The sequence below is a fragment of the Ochotona curzoniae genome, unplaced genomic scaffold, assembly GCF_017591425.1.
Source record: "Ochotona curzoniae isolate NIBS_2020 unplaced genomic scaffold, NIBS_Ocur_1.0 contig_899, whole genome shotgun sequence".
NCBI lineage: Eukaryota > Metazoa > Chordata > Mammalia > Lagomorpha > Ochotonidae > Ochotona > Ochotona curzoniae.
In genome coordinates, this window is record NW_024466605.1 from 7,470,439 (window position 1) to 7,490,888 (window position 20,450).

At 37.8% G+C, this 20,450-nt stretch overlaps 1 protein-coding gene across 1 annotated transcript in view; it reads right to left on the minus strand.

Annotated features, from left to right (window-relative positions):
• WRN (WRN RecQ like helicase) overlaps window positions 1-16,302 on the minus strand; it is a 104,694-nt gene extending 88,392 nt beyond the window's left edge. The window contains exons 1-4 of the mRNA XM_040994217.1: window positions 16,097-16,302; window positions 7,117-7,224; window positions 5,732-5,844; window positions 733-878 (exon numbers count right to left, since the gene is read on the minus strand). Coding sequence (XP_040850151.1) covers window positions 733-878; window positions 5,732-5,844; window positions 7,117-7,212 — 355 coding nt within the window. The 5' untranslated portion in view covers window positions 7,213-7,224; window positions 16,097-16,302. The remainder of the gene's footprint in view (window positions 1-732; window positions 879-5,731; window positions 5,845-7,116; window positions 7,225-16,096) is intronic.
• Window positions 16,303-20,450: the final 4,148 nt, after the last annotated feature.

Consider the following 20,450-nt stretch of genomic DNA (forward strand, 5'->3'; position numbering starts at 1 on the left):
TTTTCTCAAGGATGATGCATTTATTTTCTACTACTTACATATTCCATGCTTATTTTTAAATTTGTGCTTATGTTAAGCTTAAATTCAGAAACACATTTACCTTCTGCTACCTATAACAAAACATCCTGACTCATGAATAATGACAAGGATCAAGAACCACGGACATACTTCCTTGTACTGAACTCCATTTTACCACACTTCGCAGACACCGAGCAGTTCCCAAATCAACAGCTGTGGCTGTCCTGTGTGAAGCAAGTGTACAGTGCCATCTTTTCAAGGGTTAACAGATGACTGTTAGCATTAACGAATTTTAATAAGGAATATTCATTGGTTTTTTTTAACATAATGCTGTGACATGCTTAACACAATGCTGCATGACTTTTATGTACACTTGAAATCAAAAATTCTCAGTGATTTACTTAATGTGCTGGTCTGGAACCAAACCCAAGTATTTGTGAGGTTTGCTTACACTTCAAATAACACCTTTCCTAGTACCAGCAGCATGCAAATTCCTGGTAACTGAGCCACTGTAAACAAGGAAAATACGAAACCTACAGGGTGTTAAGAAAGTTAACAAAAGAGGATTGACTGAATCATACAAAACGTTAAATAAATATAAAATAGGAAGAAATAAATGCTTTTAGCTAAAAGAGCTTAATTTGACAGATTAAAAAGTTAATGTAGCATAATTATCAGCCATATAGAAATCAAAGAAAGGAGGTAGGTACCAACCTGACATAGAAGAAATGTGAAACAAGTAACATTTGCTCTCTGACACACACAACTGAATTACTGCAACTCTACTTAGCTTCCCTTTAGTATATACTGGTGGCCATTCCATGTCAAATCCTACCACGTCACCATCAGACAGACTCATGCTAAAGGGGGAAAAACAGTGCAAAGTGACTACATTAAAACACATCATTGAAATGTTAACAGACAAACCACACTGGGGTGAGTTTTGTGGTACAGCACTTTATGCTGCCACTTGAAATACCCACAACCTATAACTGAACTGCCTCGGTTTAAGACCCAATTGGGAGGGCCCAGAAACGTGGCCTAGCAGCTAAAGTCCTCGTCTTGAACGCACCAGAATCCTATATAGGCGCCAGTTCTAGTCCCGGCTACTCCACTTCCAAATCCAGCTCCCTGTCTATGGCCTGGGAAAGCAGTCGAGGACAGCCCAAAGCCTTGGGACCCTGCACCCACGTGGGAGACCTGGAAGAAGTTCCTGGATCCTGACTTCAATCAGCATAGCACCGGCCATTGCAGTCACTTGGGGAGTGAATCATCGGATGGAAGATCTTTCTCTCTCTGTCTCTCCTCTACTCTATATATCTGACTTTCCAATAAAAATAAAATAAAATACATCTTTAAAAAAAGACCCAATTGGGAGTCCAAACCAGCTTTCTGCTACTGGGCACAGAAGGTAGCAAATGATGACTCATGTATTTGAAATACATGAGTTCCTGCCACCCATGTAGGAAACTTAGATGGAGTTCCTGGCTACCTGCTTTTGCCTAAAGCAGCCCTAGCTGGTTGGGAACAGCAGATGGAAGATCTCTGTTGCTCCCTCTCCCTTTCTTTTTTTCTCTCTGCCTTTCAAATAATCAAATAAATATTTAAAAAAAAAAAAAGACAAATCACAGCTAGCTTGCCTATGATACATACAAACTGATCATAAAAAGCCAGCAAATATAAAAAATGCTCTGAAAAATATGTAGTAAAAGACAAAGAATTCAGAAGAAAACACGGAGAAAAATAAACACAAGAAAATCTAAATAGCCAATGAAGTCCAATATGCAATGCAACTAATTCTCACTAGAAACCAGAGAAACACAAATTGAATTCTGCCTGCCTGACAGACAAAAGAATGAAAGCCTCAGAATATCGAGTGGCGGGAAGTATGTCAGTGGTGGGATTGCTCATTACAGGTGAGCACAGACGTTGGCAAAATCCTCTAGGGAAAAACGTGGACAATAGCTACTAGAAAATTTATGAACACTGCGACCTGACAAGTTTTTCTTCATAAATACATAAAACTCATGTCTTCACGGAGAGACACAAACACTTTAAACAACGTTCACTGCAGCAGTGCTCCTGCTGGCACAAAACTGGAAGCAAGTTAACATTTCCACCAAGAGGGTGGACAAAATATGACAGGCTGGTTTGAAAGTAGGAAATCATGTACAAGTTAAAATGCAACCATATGTATGGAACAACTAGAAACATTCCCAAACTCTTGTAGAGAAAAGGATAGGCTGCAGGGTATACACATGGCTTAACAGCACTTTTTTGCAGCGTTCAAATAGGCAACTGAATTTATGTAATATTCAGGGATATAAAATTGCAAAGTACTACTAGAAAGCCACATGAGGGAACATTAAATGCCTAACTCATGAGCCATCTCAGGGAGATGTGACGCTGGGCGCAGGGGGAGGCATCAAAAAGGACACAGGAGTGGCATCAGACATACTTTACATTCACATTTCTTAAAGGTTTGAAGATGTGATACTGTTGGTGGCATCTATGTTCATTACAGTATTACTGTTTATATCTCATTATTTAATCACTTTAAAAATTTAAAAATTTAAAAAAAAATAGAAATAACTGCTGTAGCAGACCAAGATGGATTAGCAAGGACTAGACTCATATTCCCAACATAAATAGATTGAAATTTGGACAAAATATTTACAACAGCTGCTTCCACACAGTAGACAACAGGCAGCAGAGGGCTGCTATCTGCTGTATGGCTGTCCTGAGGGAGGGGAGACAGAGGGTGAGCCTTCAGTGCCCCAGCATTCTGCCTGGAACACGCTCCAGACCACAGACAGAGAGGCGAATACCAAGATACCTCTGAGGTGAGGAGGCTGAGATGAGCCAGGGAGGTGAGACAGAAGTTGTGGAGTGGAAGTTCTCAAGAGGAGAGACCTGAGCAGGAAAAAAGGCCTCCAGACCTTGTCACAGGAGTCTCCCTGAGTCCCCCTTGACTACAAGGATATGTGTGCACAGCCCGAACCTAGGAGGCCACGCAAAGAATAGCCACAGATTTATTCCTGAAGGAGGAGCTAGTGTCTTCTGAAACATGCTGGTGGCCAGCATTTGGCCTGGCATGTCCGCCACTGGCTGGTACACCCACATCCCGTATCAGAGTCTCATATATACTAGAGTCTTGGCTCTGACTCTTAACTCCAGTTTTCTGTTGATATGTAAGACATCATTGACAGGTAAGGTTGTTGGGCTTCTGCCACCTATGCAGGAGATTGAGTTTGACTTCCTGTCTCCTAGCAGTGGCTGTGGATGCTCCGCCCAGCTCGGCCCAGCTCCGCCCAGCTCGGCCCAGCTCCGCCCAGCTCGGCCCAGCTCCACCCAGCTCCGCCCAGCTCCAGCCTCTGCAGACATTTGAGGAATGAACAGATGGAAGGCATTTACACTATCTCTTTCTCTTCTATCTCACAAGTAAATAAACAACTTTTTCCAAATCATATAACAGATAACTATTGATCAGTTGGGCAGTCAGCAAAGCCTCTAAAGGGGGTCACAACTTAAGAGAGCTAACTTAACTTTTACTCCAAGGGTAAAGTTAGCCAACCCTTGGAGTAAAGGAGTCATAAGACTTGCCCCAGCAAAGGTTAATATCAGGCTCCAAAATACAAAGCTACCTTTCTTTAAAACAAACAAAGCTCCTTTCTGTGAAAGCAGACAAAAAAGCTAACACTTAGTAAGGTAAATTCACACTAATGAAAAAAAAAAAATTGACAGCCATGGTAAGAAACAGGAAAGCATGGAGACAAATCACTGAATAATAGGGAAAAAAATAGAACAATGTAACTGACAGAAAAGTACATTAAAACAATTATTTTATACACACACACACACACACACACAGAACATGGTCAAGGATTTAAAACATGAATATGATGACAGCCAAAATGGAGCACATCTGTAATTATTTAAATGAACCAAATTGGATTTCTAGAGACTAAAAATAAAAAAAAAAAAAAACAATATCTAAAGCTTAAATGTTGACACAGATATCTGATGTAGTAGTTAAGATGTTATTTGGGAAGCCTGCGCCCATATCAGAGTGCATAGCTTCAAGTCCTGGCTCTGCTCCCCATTCCAGCTCACTGTCAATGTACACCCTAGGAGACAGCTGTGACGGCTCATCTTAGATCCCTGACAATCATGTCACAAACTCAAATGGAGTTCCGGGCTCCTTGTTTCGGCCTCGCTGAGCCTTAACTGTTGTGGGCGGATCAAACTCTCTCCCAAATAAAATATAAATATATACTTTGGAATTTAAAATTCATAAGACAGGATAAGCTTCAGATCAGATACTATAGGAGAAAAATGAGTGAACTTGAAAACGTTGTAAAAGAAATTATTCAAATTGGAGCAGTAGAGGAAAAAAAGAGCAAAAGGGAAAACAGAAAGAAGGAAAAGAAATTTCATTCCCTGTGACATGGTATCACACAACAGAACGTAGGTATATTCAAAGTTTAGAAGGAAACAAAGGCTAGCAAGTGAATAAAATATTTGCAGAAATTCTTTGAATTTTGTGAAAATGATAAACTCAATGAATGCCAGGCAGAATAAGTAAGATATACTACACAAATGCACATCATTATCAACTTGTTGAAAACTTGTGGCAGCAAAAGCTTTAAAGTGGCTAGAGAACAGGGAAAATCAAAATAATAGAAAATTTGCCCATATCTTATCATATAATTCAATAAAACTACAGTTTTCCAATTACTTAATGCTCAGTGCCTGCAGACATACTTCAGCAGTGTGAACAGGAAACTGGTAGAGTTGCTACAATCATAAATAATGGATTTTACCTTCTCTTTGAAACGCATTTAGTGCAACACAATGAGACCCACAAGTGCTCAGCTAACTATATTTCTAGACTCCGTGTATCATCAAGAGATCATTCACAAATAGCTAAACTTTTGCTTTTTTAAAGTTGAAGTATAACAGTCTAATAAACTAAAAAGGAACAGACCTAACAACTTTAAGGAAAATCTGAATGAATACCTTACTATTTCTGTTTATAAAATATTTCAGTTGCTTTACTATTTTTGCTTATGAAACATTGCAGAGTCCTAGTTTAGCAAAGAAACTTGAAAGTACTAATAGTCATTTCTAATGTTCTTTTCACTTTTAAAAAAAGATTCATTTACTTAAAAGTCAGGTTAACTAAAAAACAGGGAAAGACAAAGAGATCTTTCAACTGCTGGTTCACTTCCTAAACAGCTGCAGAGGCCAGAGGTGAACCAGGCTGAAGCCAAGAGCCAGGAGTTTCCTCTGGGCCTCCCACAAGGGTGCAGGGGCTCAAACACTTGGACCATCGTCTGCTGCTTTTTCCAGGTCATTAGCAGGGAGCTAAATCAGAAGTGGAGCAGTGAAGACACTTAGAGGTTAGAGGTCTACTTAAAGATTAAATAATTCCTGCATTTTTCCCCCAAAATTGGCAAAATAAATACAGTATGTTCAGTAGTTCTATGTATAACTTTTTAAGTTAAAAAATCAATAAAAAAGTATTCATCAAGCAGCAAATTACAAATTTAATTCTGTTACTTTTTTACCAAAAAAGTAGAATAAAACTTAGTGATACTGTTATCTATTGAACACACCTTATGTATAAAACACAGTGTATTTATAGATATTACCATTATAGTTACTATTTCTTAATGACCCAACTTTACATGAGAAAATTCAAATCTCTTACCTAATATCTTCTGATAAGAAAGAGCAGTCACTAGCATCATAACTATATACAATGGATCCAGGGAATTCTAAGAAAGGGAGATCATCTTCAAAAACACTCTTTTGAGTAGATGTCTTGAGCTAAATAAAATCCAAAATAAGCATTAAAAAGTCCACATTATTTACCAGAAGAATAACATTCACCAAAGCATTCAACCCAAAGTTCTAAGATTTATCAATAAGTGTTTATACACTAATGAAGTCAGAAGAATTAATTTACAATGATGTCATCTCAGTATATAATTACTTTTTTTTAAGATTTATTTTTATTATTTTTTCATTGGAAAGGCAGATATACAGAGAGGAGAGACAGAGAGGAAGATCTTCCATCCAATGATTCACTCCCCAAGTGAGCGCAACAACCGATACTATGCCGATCCGAAGCCAGGAGCCTCTTCCGGGTCTCCCACGTGGGTGCAGGTTCCCAAAGCTTTGGGCCGTCCTCGACTGCTTTCCCGGGCCACAGGCAGGGAGCTGGAAGGGAAGTGGGGCTGCCAGGATTAGAACCGGCGCCCATATGGGATCCTGGGTGTGCAAGGCGAGGACCTTAACCACTTGCGCCACCATGCCGGGCCCCGTATAATTACTTTTAAGTTTATATTCAGCCTTTAACCTTATTTTAATAAAAAATTTATTATACAGTGTTTTGTTCCTCATAATGAGAACTTTTTTTTATATTTTAGATGCAACAATGTTGCCTTAAGAGAAGATTGGTTGACAGATCTCAAGTTTATAAGGGCTTAAACCAGCTTAACCAAAAAAATTCAACAAATTTAATGTTGTCTAAATTGCCCCTTGAATTGGGAAAAAAAAAAAAAATACTAGTGGGGGCAATCATGTACAACAACTATAAAAAGGAAAAGTATGCATTAAGAATCTTATTTTGAGGTCCAGCATTGGGGCACAGTGAGTAAAGCCACTACCTGCAGTGCCAGCATTCCATATGAAAACTGATTTGAGTGCTGACTGCTCTCCTTTTGATCCAGCCCCCTGCTAATATATCTGGGAAAGCAGTGGAGAATGGCCCAAGCTCCTGGCTCCCAGTTTTAAGCCGGCCCCACCCTGGCCAGTATAGCTATTCAGGGAATGGTCAGAGGCTTGAAGATTCTCTAGCTCTCTATATATCTTTCAAATAAATACATAAATCTTCAATTTCAAAAAAAACTTATTTTGTAAACCCAATTCAAATTTATTCCCATTCATCCACTCAGCAGCTAGGTCGTGGCTGATGGAAACAGGAACTCCAACTACATAATGACCTGAAGGTCTGAAGTCAGAGCTGCCCTGCTGCACAGGCCCGCGGAAACAAAATTCCCCAGCTGTAGGAACAACCAGGGAACACCATACCTTTGTTTCTTCTGAGGCACATCTTACACTCTGCACAGACATCCATTCAGGAATCTTTCGCTGCTGTGGAGTCTTTTCCAGTCTTTTGAAATTCATTTTGAGAATGCCCTAGTTGTACAAAATAAATGAATAAATAAATACATACATACATACATACATACATACATACTCTATGGGAAAATAAAGCACAATCTTTAAAGGAAAATCCAGATAGCCTTTTCCATATGACTAAACATCAAATACACATTTCTTGTTGTTTTGTTTTGTTTTGTTTTGTTTTGTTTTGCTTTGTTTTTTCAAGAGAAAAAGAAACAGAAAGAGATCCTATTCACTGGTTTTGTTCCTCAAAGATTCACAATGGCCACAGCCGGACTGGCATTAGCCAGGAGTCACTCAATCCAGGTCATCCACACGGGCAGCAGGGATCCAGTTATTTGAGCCATAACTGCTGCCCCCCAGGGTCTGCATTAGCAGGGAACTGAAATCAGGAACAGGGCCAAGTGTGGAACCCAGGAACCAGACACTTCAACAGGAAACACAGGCATCTTAACCAGTCTTAACCAACAGGCCCAACACCCACACTTAAACACATATGGAAATCACGTTACGACATGGAAGCCCAAGCATATCTTTTAAGAGCTATAAATGAAGTTGATAATTACGCTACATCTAATGACTCTATATATTTAATAATTCTTCCATTTAAAATAATCCAGAGGTCAGCACTGTAGAATAGCATATTAATCCTCTGCCTGCAAATGGGATGCCAGCATCAGAGGGTAGAGGATTAGCCCACTGAGCCATGGTTCTGGCCTCTACAAATATATAAAGCTTTAAAAAAAAAAAAAAGCCAGCCATTTTGAGTTCTAAGGTTCTAACAGTTTCAAAATTCTATCAAGAATACCCTTTATCTCATTAACAGTCTTGGCTGTAGGCATCATCAATTTAGTTTATTTTATGATTATCATCTGTGCTAAGATATAAGCATAAATTCAGCAAAACAGATTTGTTTACAAGTCTATTTGAAGGATTAGTTTTGAAGGCAGATAATAGCACTTCTTCTATTAGAGACTTTGTAATGCTTTTGGCTGATCAAGTGAACAAATTTCCCAAAGAATAAGAATTTCTTAGAGAATTTTTTTTAACCTGTTAGTTTTGAGGGATCCCAAGCTGAAGTATGGTTAAAGAAAACAGTAAATAAGAGAATCATGACAAATTCTTTTTTGTTAATGGTAAATGGATCCACACTGTGGAGTGACTTATGCTATGCTGAAGTAACCCTATATGCCCTGTAAATTCCTAAACCCTCAACCTTAGTTCTCATTATCTTAAATTTCTAATAGCAGTACATAAAGCACACTTGAATGACAGACCCCTGAAGGTTCCAGTAAGAAACATGATGTTCATGTTAAACAATCATAGCAACTGTTTTAAGATTTAGGAATACCCTGTTACACTTGATATATAATTCAGCAGTACAAACCCTGAAGGAATTAAGCAATATCCAAAAGTATCCACTTGAACTAGTTATTTTCCCAAGCAAGAGCCCAAAACTAAGAATATTGATGATTTATAGAGCAATAGTTTTAAACAACTTCTTTACCAAACTTAAATTTCTATTATAGAACTCCACTGCTCTTGCACATTGAGAAGGAAAGTGTTAACAATAGGTTTATAACTCACTTTTTCCCTGCTGGGGAAGAGAGAAAATGAAAGACCTCAAGCAAGGTTCCTAGTAAACGTGCCAGAACTTCCAACCAGAGGGTTGCCTTGTAAAACCTATTACGAGTGTTTACCAGAAGAAAAACACCAAAGAATCCCACCCAGAAAATATGGTTGGCAAGACAGAGCTGAGCTATTTAGATTATTATAAATAATCCTCAAATTATAGATTTTTAATATCTGGCAGGAAGATTGAGGTGTCAGATAAGCTATTCAGGAAGAGACTATGCAACAGGAGTCCCCACACCAACAAAGCTTCCTTTGTATGCTGATTTTGGACACATTGCCAAAACTAGTCTATTGGTCCAAAGGCATAATGTGTCCTAATGCTAGAGAGACATTTATACTTATGCAATCTGTTTCTCACCAGATGGGACTCCTTCAAAAAAAAATCTCCACCTACATTTGGTGCTATCCTGTAGTCTGAACCATTCACAAAGTTGGGGTTGGGTAACATCTAAGATACACAGAATAGGAACTGGTAACTCAACTCTTGGTCTTATACCACATGCATTATTATCAAGTAATACAGCTATCAGGTAATATATATATAATACAGCATATGCATATATATGCTTTATTATCTGTGAAGCATTTTATAAATGTTAGTGGTTATTGCATCCATATTTGCCACAAAGTCTGAAACCTTGAAACATATTTTACACATCTGCAAAAAGGGTTTTCTAAACTCAGACTAGGTCATTAACAGAAATTTGAAGTTTCTGTAAATAACACAAACTATATAAAAACAACTGTAGAATCATGGAATTCATTCACATTGTCACAATAGAAATAAACTTCAATAACTCTTCCCTGCAGTTACCTGTAACACCAAAATCATTTTAATTTGAAATAGCTACCTTTTGATGTAAACAGTCTCTTTTATGCACAAAATTCTATCTAGCTGCTTCCAGGCAAACAAATTTGAAAATAAAATGGTGTTTAAACCTAACATGTTTGTCAAATTTGCTCAGATCTTGGGAGCAGATGAAAAAGCATACAGAAAAGTGAAGTTGTGGAATATTTTGCAATAAGAGCAATCTTCTAACACACATGTGGGTTTTAGTTCTCGATAAGATGAGAATCCAGAAAGGATCAAAATCAAAACATAAAAGAATTTTTTATTTACATATTCACTTGCTGTGCTGTTTGAGTATGAGCAACCTCAACACATCTTTTCCAAAAAACACGTCTTTTATCATCTCATAGCATTTCATGTAAAACTGCTTTGAAACAAACATCGCACAGGTTTTCTGACTTTCTCGAGATGGACATTCCTGAAATCATCTCACCTGTCTACCATTACGTACAATTTTCCAACATTTATCACTATAGCAAAGGTTGTTGGGACTTGTGTTGCTATCTATCGTTCTGCTTTTTAATTTGAACATGTCTGACTTCTGAAGTCACAGGTAGCATGAAAACGTGAGCTTTCCCTTCCACCTGTGATTAATATTTCATCTTGTTTTCTCCAGATTCTTCTCTTTGTCCATTTTTTCTGACTTGGTGAAACTACCATGCAATCCCTTTTTTTTCCCACTAATGCCAAAGTACAGGTTTTATGCTGCACTCTAAAATGGACAAGCACTTTTTAATAATACTGTCTTCAAATTCTATACAGCAATCATGGTAAGCTTTGTTAGCACACTGGTGGCAAATTACAAAAGCAGAGCCTTTATTCCAATGCACAGAATACTTTTGTTTTCACTTTTAATCAGATTCTAACAATTCAATCTCTTTAAATGTGAGCGCATGAAAATCCTTCAAATCGAATAGTTTTTCAGTCTGTTAAATATTTTTGCTGATATAATAAACACTCAATGCAACTGAACCTTTATATCACGTTATCTCAATACTAACACTTTCAGACACACAGTGACTTTGCTCTATTAGTACTATGGATTCTTCCTTAGTATTCAATTAAAAACTCGCTTTCTTTAGGAGCAGAGAAACAGAGAGACAACGGCAGGAAACACATCTCATGTGAAGGTTCACTCCCCAGATCTCTGAAACAGCTGGAGTTGGGCTGGGCTGAAGCCAGGAGCTCAATCTAGTTCTCCCACATGGGTAGCAGGAATCCAATTACTTGGGCCAGGCTGCTGCCCCTCAGGAACTGCATCTGCAACAAGCTGGAGGCAGGAGCCAGAATCACGTCCTTAATCCCGTTATGACATTGTACACTGGCATCTTTTTGCTGGGCCAAATGCCCAGCCCAAAATCATTTCCACTATTACCAAACTGAATTTTGGCTCTGAATCCATGAATCTTTGGAAGTAGTACGTGTTAGAATGTCTCCCACATGATCATTGCATTTTTGACTGAATTATTCCAAATGCTCAGATGTGGTTTCAGATGTCATTTGGGGGAGTAATTTAATGTTTTCCTTTTAGCTCATAAATCTTCTATTGGGCTGTCAATATGAAATAGCTAATTGCACTTCAACCCCTAAAGATGAAAGAAATTGCTGTAGGAAGTAGAACATTTCATTAGTCTCACCATTTTTATGACATTGTTTAGAGCTAAACTGCAGTTAAGATTTAACAGACAAACACCTCTCCATGAATAAGGTAGCATATTGCTTGAAATATATTTTTAGACTCCATCTAATGTCATAATCAGTCTTAAACTTCCATTCTGTTTCATACTATCTTGCGTGTTTCAAAGTATTTATCACTTTGAGTATTTTACTCCCAGTTGGCTTTAGAACTTTTTTACCAAACAGTAAGTTCTCTTCAACATGTTTTTCTTCAAGGATGCTATATACTCTTCTGAGAACCTTTGTGAATTCACATTGAAGTGCATCCTTTTTGCCCTGGGATTAGTGTCATTCCAAGTTTTTTTGATAAATCTTCAGCATCCACTCCCCCTAACAACTGACAACAGCAACTTCTTCATGTCTTGTTCCTCACGGGTCACACAGGCAGGGGTAAGAAGGGGCAGCAAGCCAGCAGGCCATCTTGGCTTTTATTAACTATGCAACCCCACTAATGATCCCTTGAGAGCTCAATCTGAGAACCATTTTCATCAGCTCATAAAAATAAATTATGGTAAATGATGGTGCATCCACAAAGCAACACACCACAGTCACATAAATGGTACTCTTAAAAATTACCAAGTGGGAAAAAGAAAGTGTCTGTGTAGGCTGTGTGATACCTGAAGGCCTGGAAGAACATAGACCAACACATCAACCATACTCTTCTTTTTTTTTTAATAACACTTTTTTTTAAAGATTTATTTCATTTTTATTGGAAAGGCGGATATACAGAGAAGAGAAGAGAGACAGAGAGGAAGATCTTCCGTCCAATGATTCACTCCCCAAGTGAGCACAATGGCCAATGCTATGCCGAGCCGAAGCCAGGAGCCTCTTCCAGGTCTCCCACGCGGGTGCAGGGTCTCAAAGCCTTGGGCCATCCTCGACTGCTTTCCCAAGCCACAGGCAGGGAGCTGGATGGGAAGCGGGGCTGCTGGGATTAGAACCGGCGCCCATATGGGATCCTGGGCATGCAACGTGAGGACCTTAACCACTGCGCCACCGTGCCGGGCCCAACCATACTCTTCTTCACTCTGACAGAACAGAAATTCATCTCCACAGCGATTCCTCATTTTTCCCACTTAGAAGAATGTCATCTCCGAACAACAGAAAGACTGAAAACCAGTCTCAGCAGAAAGCTGAGTTTCAGTGGAAAAGTTCAGAAATTTCTTCGTTACTAAAACCTCTAAGGCGAGGAAATTAATACCTACTGTTACCATGGTAACTTGCTTCCCTAAATGCTAGAGGCCTAAACCGAATAAAGCATCCCAGTCTGTTTGAAAAACAAAAAAACAAAAGCTACAGTTAAGTTACACGGGACATACGAATAAACATTTCAAGTTCCAGGAAAAATATTAATTTAATGGTTAACTCTTAACATACTGCTCAGTTTGGACACATTTTCACTTAATGCCCCAAATTATTCAATTCTATTTTGCTCTATATAAAGGCAGATCTGATTGAAGATATTGTCTTATGAATAATCATTTAATGAAAATGTAAGAATGTTTACAGCTGCTCTGAATTTGCTAACAAAGTGTCATAATTGAATAGTGGCCAATGCGTAAGCTATAATCTCATTTTTCACTTTGGACAGTCACATAAATTTTACAAATATCCACTGAGTTCCACAATGTTTCTCTGATGAATAAAGCTGTATTAGCCATCACTGTGCACAAAGGAAAACTAATAACAAAGACTAGCTGACTCTGCAAAAGTTAACAGAATGCTCTAATATTGAAAATTACACCATGAGGAGTTAGAAGAAGCCAGAGAGGAAATAAATCTGGATTTAGAGTCAGAAAACTTAAGTTCCAATGTTGCATTGTGTAGACAAAAATCATCCAAAACTTAGAACAAAAGAGGATGGTATATCTTTTGTTGTCAAGATAGTTTCATTAGGGAATACACCTTTATTAGACCAGCTACTTACTAAGGATTTTAAAATACAGATCCCACGTTTTACCTGCTAACTTAGAAATGTCTGTCTAGCAAAGATAAAACTGGACTGTCTAGCAGAAATTGCTTTCTCAGGCTACAGGATTTACTGCCCAATGTGATAGCTTTGTATCTAACCCAACAGTCTTAAACTTCCCTGTTTAATATCTATTTATTTTTTTTTCCTCCTGAACCAACTTTATCATCCTGCTGCTACCCTAGTAAACTGAATACCCATGAAATGTTCATTCTGTATTTGCATAATTATCTGTCTGTGCACTTTCTGGAAGGTCCAAGTTTGACACTTGATCCCCAATTATTTATATGACCTTGGTCATGTTACTTTGTCTCTCCAAATTTTCATTTCCTCATTTGTAAATTATACATGTATATTAACTATGTATATTAATCTGCCTTATGATATTATTGCATTTCTTGTTTTATTGATGATCACTGGGTTAATGTGAAGATTAGCAGTGATAAATATGGTGTCACATCTTAACCATAGTTATACATGGGTTGGGATACTGATAGTAGTAGTAATTACCTTTCACTGCTATTTACTTTAGTTCCTATAATATCCTGGGGTCCCTTCAGGAAGATCAAGAATGTACAGTATTAAAAAAAGAATGTGCAGTATAAATTAGTTAATATATATAGGGGTGTACATGTATCAACAACTAATTAGCACTAAGGTACCTCATGGATAGAATTTTCTTTTAAATGATAAATTAGAACAGAGAAAAGTCAGTGGACTCATTTATCCAGTGTAATTTAGCATTCTTACTCATTGTACCTGATCCAAGGAGTACTGACTTTCAACATGCATATATTTTAACTATACCACACAAACTGTATATGGTAGATTGCCAAGTATAATATAAATGAGACCAATATCTCTGATATTCCTATACTCATCTAGTTTGTCATATGTATATAAACAGAGAAAGATTTCATTGACAAGCTACAAGCTACTTCCAAACAATCTAACACAGAAAGCTTATGAAATTAAAGCAATGAATGATTCAGCAATTCAGTTTCATTATTACTGCCATGACTTCGGTTAAACAGTTTAGATTTTACCAGCATAAAATATTACTTTTATTGACAGGCAGCCTCCAATCAAAAAGCTTTTCTGAGTTAATCAACAGCACAGTCATATTTTCAATGTCGGGCTTAATTTCTTTTGAATTACTATATTACAGTTTTTCTGAAAATATGATCTTCTACACTGAGTTTATCTAAATTTACCAGCAAATAGCTTACATACACATACACTCACAGAAGAAGACTTCACAAAGTCCATGCAAAATGTGTTTATCCTTTTTCATTATCCTTTCAGGAACTTTTTAAATCCCACTTGTATAGACACACGCCACCTATAATTTATTATAGGAGATATTACTTACAAAACATTCTCCTGAGTTTCCTTCCACTTTCCTATGAACTAAGAGGAAAATGGAGTAAAAGAAAACAAAAAGGAACCAAAGAATCCATAAAAGAGCAATCACTAAATTCCCTAATTAAAAGAGGCTTTCAACACTTTTATTAATCTATTAACAGATTTATGCTAAAATTCATTTCCCTCCAAGTTCACCCAAGCAAACAAACCAGAAAACATAAATAAAATCATATATCAGCATTTGGCTCAACTATACCCAAGTCCATACAATTTTTTAAAGTATTAGGTTTTTGCTTTATTTATTTATTTATTTATTTATTCTTCAGAGAGACCTGTTACTTTAATATTTATAACTGAAAAATATATAGGCTTCAGCTTTACATTAACAAAGTCAACTGGAAAAGTATAAATGAAACCAATTAAACACCATAAAAACACTATTTAAAATGCTAGCAAATGGAGTAGCAAGATTGGCAGCAATTTATAACTGGTAAAATAACAAAACCACTTGGGCAAGAACCTGGGAGCATACCCTACATGCGGGACCTGGGGACGGTGGGAAATTGGGTGGGCCTTCTCCCTTAATACCCACCTTTAAACATGAAGGAAACAATATGGAAATAATAGTCTTACCCACTTTCCTATAGCCCTTGAACCTTTTTACCCCAATTAAGATTGTCAAAAATATAATAAAAAAATAATAAATAATAAAAATAAATAAAATAAAATAATAAAAATAATTTTTAAAAAAGCTAGCAATATGGGAAAAGCCTCTCTCTGCTGTGTCACTATGAGAAGCCACAGTGTCCACAAATCATGAACAAGACTTGACCTGGACTCAAGCTGCAGCACACTGAAGTGCTTTGTAACTGAATTTCACTATCCACCTGAATAATTCATTATTTTTAATGAATTTCCTCTGTTCCGTAAGTAGCTATAGCCAGTCAGCTGAAAACAACCATTATAAAACAGGAAACTGCAGAGAAAGTTTTCAAGAGTCCACCTAAAACTTGCTTAAGCTGTTTACTTTCCCTTTCATATTTATTACTGCTTCTTCATAAGGCCCGAGATGAAATCTTACAGGGTTTGTAATTAACTGGACATTGTGTGTTACCTTGACCAGCACCAATTCCACCCTAGACCCCTTTTTACAATACTGTTTCACCTATCAACCAGTTACCCACGAAGCCAACATGTGCTTTAGGGAAAATGCCCCACTCTCAGCTACTTGGTAGGTGGGATGCTGGCATCACAAGCCACAACACAATGCCAGTCCCAAAAGCTATGATTTAATTCAGGCCAATGAGACACAACAATGGTTTTGAGGATGATTTATTCTTAGAATAACACCATCTTGCTCTTACAAGAAAATTACCAGAAAAATATACCTCCTATCTGAGAACACGATGCCCAGCTCAGAAACAGCCTTCTTGCCACCATGATGAAAGCCAGCTTGAGGACAAAGCAACAAAGAAAACAGAAATGAAAATCACACAGTGGCCAGTGAATGAAACCAGCCTCAACTCAGCCTATTCTGGCCTTCAAGTTGTACATCATGACAAATTTCCTGGGGTTTGTTTGTTTGTTTTGTTTTAGGCCTGCTTGAATCAAATTTTCTGCACCTCCACTCAGACACACAAATAAAACCACAAAATACAGAGAGAGAGAGAATTGTAAAATCAAACCCTTTATTTTTTATTTTCAATAAAAATAATTTGGATTTTTTAAATAGCCAGTCCCAAGTATACAGAACCAAAAGTTTCCTAACCTCATAGATAGAAAGTGGTAAACTTTTTAAGAACAGAATAAGAATCAAAAATAACTTTACGTTGGCCCATGCGGTATAGCACAGTAAGCCATCACCTGCAGTGTCTGCATCGCACACATGTGCTGATTCATGTCCCAGATGCTCCACTTCCAGTCAATCATGTAATGGCCTGGGAAAGTCGTGGAGGATGGCCCAAGTGTTTGGGCTCCTGCCACCCTCATTGGAGACCCAGAAGAAGTTCTGGGCTCCTGGCTTCAGCCTGGTAGAGCCCCAGTCATTGTGGCCACTTGGAGAGTGACCCAGTGAATGCTAGGTCAGGATCTCAATTCTCTCTCCCTCTCACTATCCCCTACTCTCTCTATAACTCTGCCTTTCAAACACATAAATGTCTAAAATAATAGCAATACTTTTCTACCAGTAACTAAATTGCAACTTATCTAAATAGCAGCAATATTTAAAACTCTGCATTGGGTGTGCATAAGGTTTATAACAAAACCAACTTAAATGTGAGCAGAAGAGAGAAAGACAAAAACAGAGACTGGGTAGAAAAGACAGTAGAAAATTCATTCACAATTCAGTTTGCAATCCTGTAGGCCACCATAAATGCGAATTTTTTACAAGAATATCAAACACAAATCGTCTAAGATGGGGTAAGATTATAATTATTTATTTAATATGACTAAGAAGGAAAAATCAGCAACTTTATTACTGTACCTTCTGAAAGGAAAAATGTTATCTTCCAGGCCAATTATCTTTCCACTGTACTTTTTAGGGATGCGCAGGGAGCACATAAGATACCCATAGGTAATGTCTCAGACTTCACATCAAATTCACTCAAGTGTTTGCCAAACTTTGACAAGTTTTCTTCTGCTTGCTCCTGTCTTTCCTACCACCAACTAAAGAGAGCCCATGCTTCCAGCTTGCGGAATTCCAGGGGAGCTGCAGAAAACATCAATCTCTCACCCCTAGGAGAAACTGGGCTCCAAGACCAAGAGCAGGAGGACCATGGAAGGATGAAACAGAACACTGGAGTTGCCTGCAATACGTTCAGGAAGGAAGGAACTTATTCACAAAACTTTTTTTTTTAAGAACATGAAATTCCCCATAATTGTTCTTCCCCATGAACAAACTGTCAAAACCATCTTCTTCATCCATCCTCATATCAAGCATTTCTCAAGAAACAAAAGAAACACTGATTATCATGAATTTCCACCATTTACAAGATACAAGATTAACACTGATGGGCCCAGCGCAGTAACCTCATGGTTAAGGTCCTCACCTTGCACACACCAAGATCCCACATGGGCATCATTTCTAATCCCGGCAGCCCTGCTTCCCATCCGCCTTCCTGCTTGTGGCCTGGGACAGCAGTGGAGGACAGACCAAAGCCTTGGGATCCTGCACCCATGTGGGAGACCTGGAAGAGCTCTGGCTCCTGGCTTTGGATCAGTGTAGCACCAGCCACTGGGGTCACTTGGGGAGTGAATCATAAGATGGAAGATCTTCCTTCTCTGTCTCTACTCCTCTGTACATCTGATTTTCAAATAAATTTTTTTTAAAAAGGATTAACACTGATCAAATTCTAAGGAATCCAAAACTAAATAATTTATTTCCTAGCAGCTCCTTGAGGGCAAGTAACCTTATCTTTTTGTTCAGTGGGAGCCAAGACACCTTGAGATGACCAGATTCAGATAACTAAACCCAAATTAAGCACTCTTCTCAACAGGAGCAAAAGTCAAATACAATTACATCCAAATGTTACAACTACATCCAGATAACTTTAACAGCAAAAATGAGTCTGCACCAGAATAAACCAAACATAAGAATACAGGATCCATTTTAAAGACAGCTAGAAAATGTTACCAGGACGTGAAAACAAGGGCCAGGTAAGACACACTGTATTCCTGGACAGCTAGATTCAGAACCTTTAATATATTGACTAAATCAATACACTCTAGAAACAATACCAAAGGAAAATGTCAGCAGATTTTTCATCAAAACACATACATTTATATTAGAGTTCACCAGGAAAAGAAAATGCTCAAGACCAGCACTTCAAAAAATAACTAAGGAGGGCCCGGCATGGTGGCACAAGTGGTTAAAGGTCCTCGCCTTGCACGCCCGGGATCCCATATGGGCGCCGGTTCTAATCCTGGCAGCCCTGCTTTCCTTCCAGCTCCCTGCCTGTGGCTTGGGAAAGCAGTCGAGGACGGCCCAAAGCTTTGGGAACCTGCACCCGTGTGGGAGACCCGCAAGAGGCTCCTGGCTTCGGCTCGGCATAGCATCGGCCCGTTGCGCTCACTTGGGGAGTGAATCATTGGACAGAAGATCTTCCTCTCTGTCTCTCCTCTCTGTATATCCGCCTTTCCAATGAAAAAATAATAAAAATAAATCTTTAAAAAAAAATAACTAAGGAAAAACACCTTACTAAATATGAAGCCGTAGAAAACTACAGTAAATCAAATAGTGTGGAATTACTGTAAGAATAGGAAAATAACCGATGGAACAAGCATGTCCAATCCTATATGTAGGAAACCCTAGAGATACCACTAAACAAACGACCGTTAGAATAACAAACTCAGTAAAGCACAACACAAAACAAACGCAAAAATAAGCTCCATTTCTTTTCCTCAACAACTTTCTACCCCTAAAAAGAAACCAAGAGAGCAATCTCATCAATGAACAAAACAATGAACTATTAAGATAAATTTACTACAGAAAATGAAAAATCCATACAGAAAACAACTAGTAATAATACAGAAAAAGAATTGGTAAATGACAGTAATACTTTTTAAAAATCTCACATGAATGAAATACAGTATTCTTACAATGTCCACACTACACAAAGCAATATACAGACTTAACAGAATTACTACCAAGCAAACAAACAAACAAACAAAAAGAAACAGACAATAAAACAGGGGAAGTTTGAAAAATGGGGGACAGTAGGTCAAAGGACATAAACTTGCAGTTTCCATGATAGGCAAAGCTCTTTGAAATCTAACATACAATAAGACGATGATAATTTCACTCTTAGACATCTAACACACAACAAGAGGGTGATAATACCGCTCAGATATCTAACATGCAACAAGAGGATAATACCATATAATGTACTGGAAAGTACAAGTGGAGATTTTTTTAGGTACTCTGATTTTTACTTGTAACAGAAAGCATTCTTCTGATAGGCTGGGATATCTAAATCTAATACTACCTTTTGATCTGAAATTTTTAAATTGCATAGAATTCTATCTTCTTTATCACAATTCCATACTGATAACACTTAGGCTTACCCTTAATCCATGCTTAACTATCAACCTTTTTGTGTATATGAATATCTATACATTCTTATTATTTTTAAAGGATAGATTTCTGTACATGAAATTGCTAAGTCAGAGCATACTCTTCTCTGATTACATCCTCAACAATAAGTTATGCACAATAATCTGGAAATCCTAGAGGGTTAAAGTAAGCCAAAGCAGCAGCCTTCCCAGAAAGTCAAGCAAAACTTCTACAATTCCTTGGTTTAAAAAAAAAAACAAAAAACAAACAAAAAAAAACACCCCTCAGTGAAAGATGTCAAACTTACAACAAAGCAAAGATGGCTAACAGTCTACTGATCCTATCAGAACACTTTAATCAAAGAACAGAAGTTCAGGAAGGGCATTTGGGGTGACTATGAGTTGCAGTATGATCACATGTAAATCGTTACCTAATTTTTCAGTGTTAGCAATCAAAGTAATGGCATTTCATTTGGATGTAAATGGATCATCAGTATCCCCATAACTGTCACCATCATTATAGCCATTTGCATCTATATCCTACTTTGTCCTCACTCATTTTGACTAATGGGTCACAACCATCAGCGCATCATGTCTGAAAGAGAATATGCCTTTCCTTGTTTCCTGAGCTCTCTGCCAGAACCTTGCCTGCACACTGCTCCATTCCTTGTCTGACAGACACCTTGTCACTAC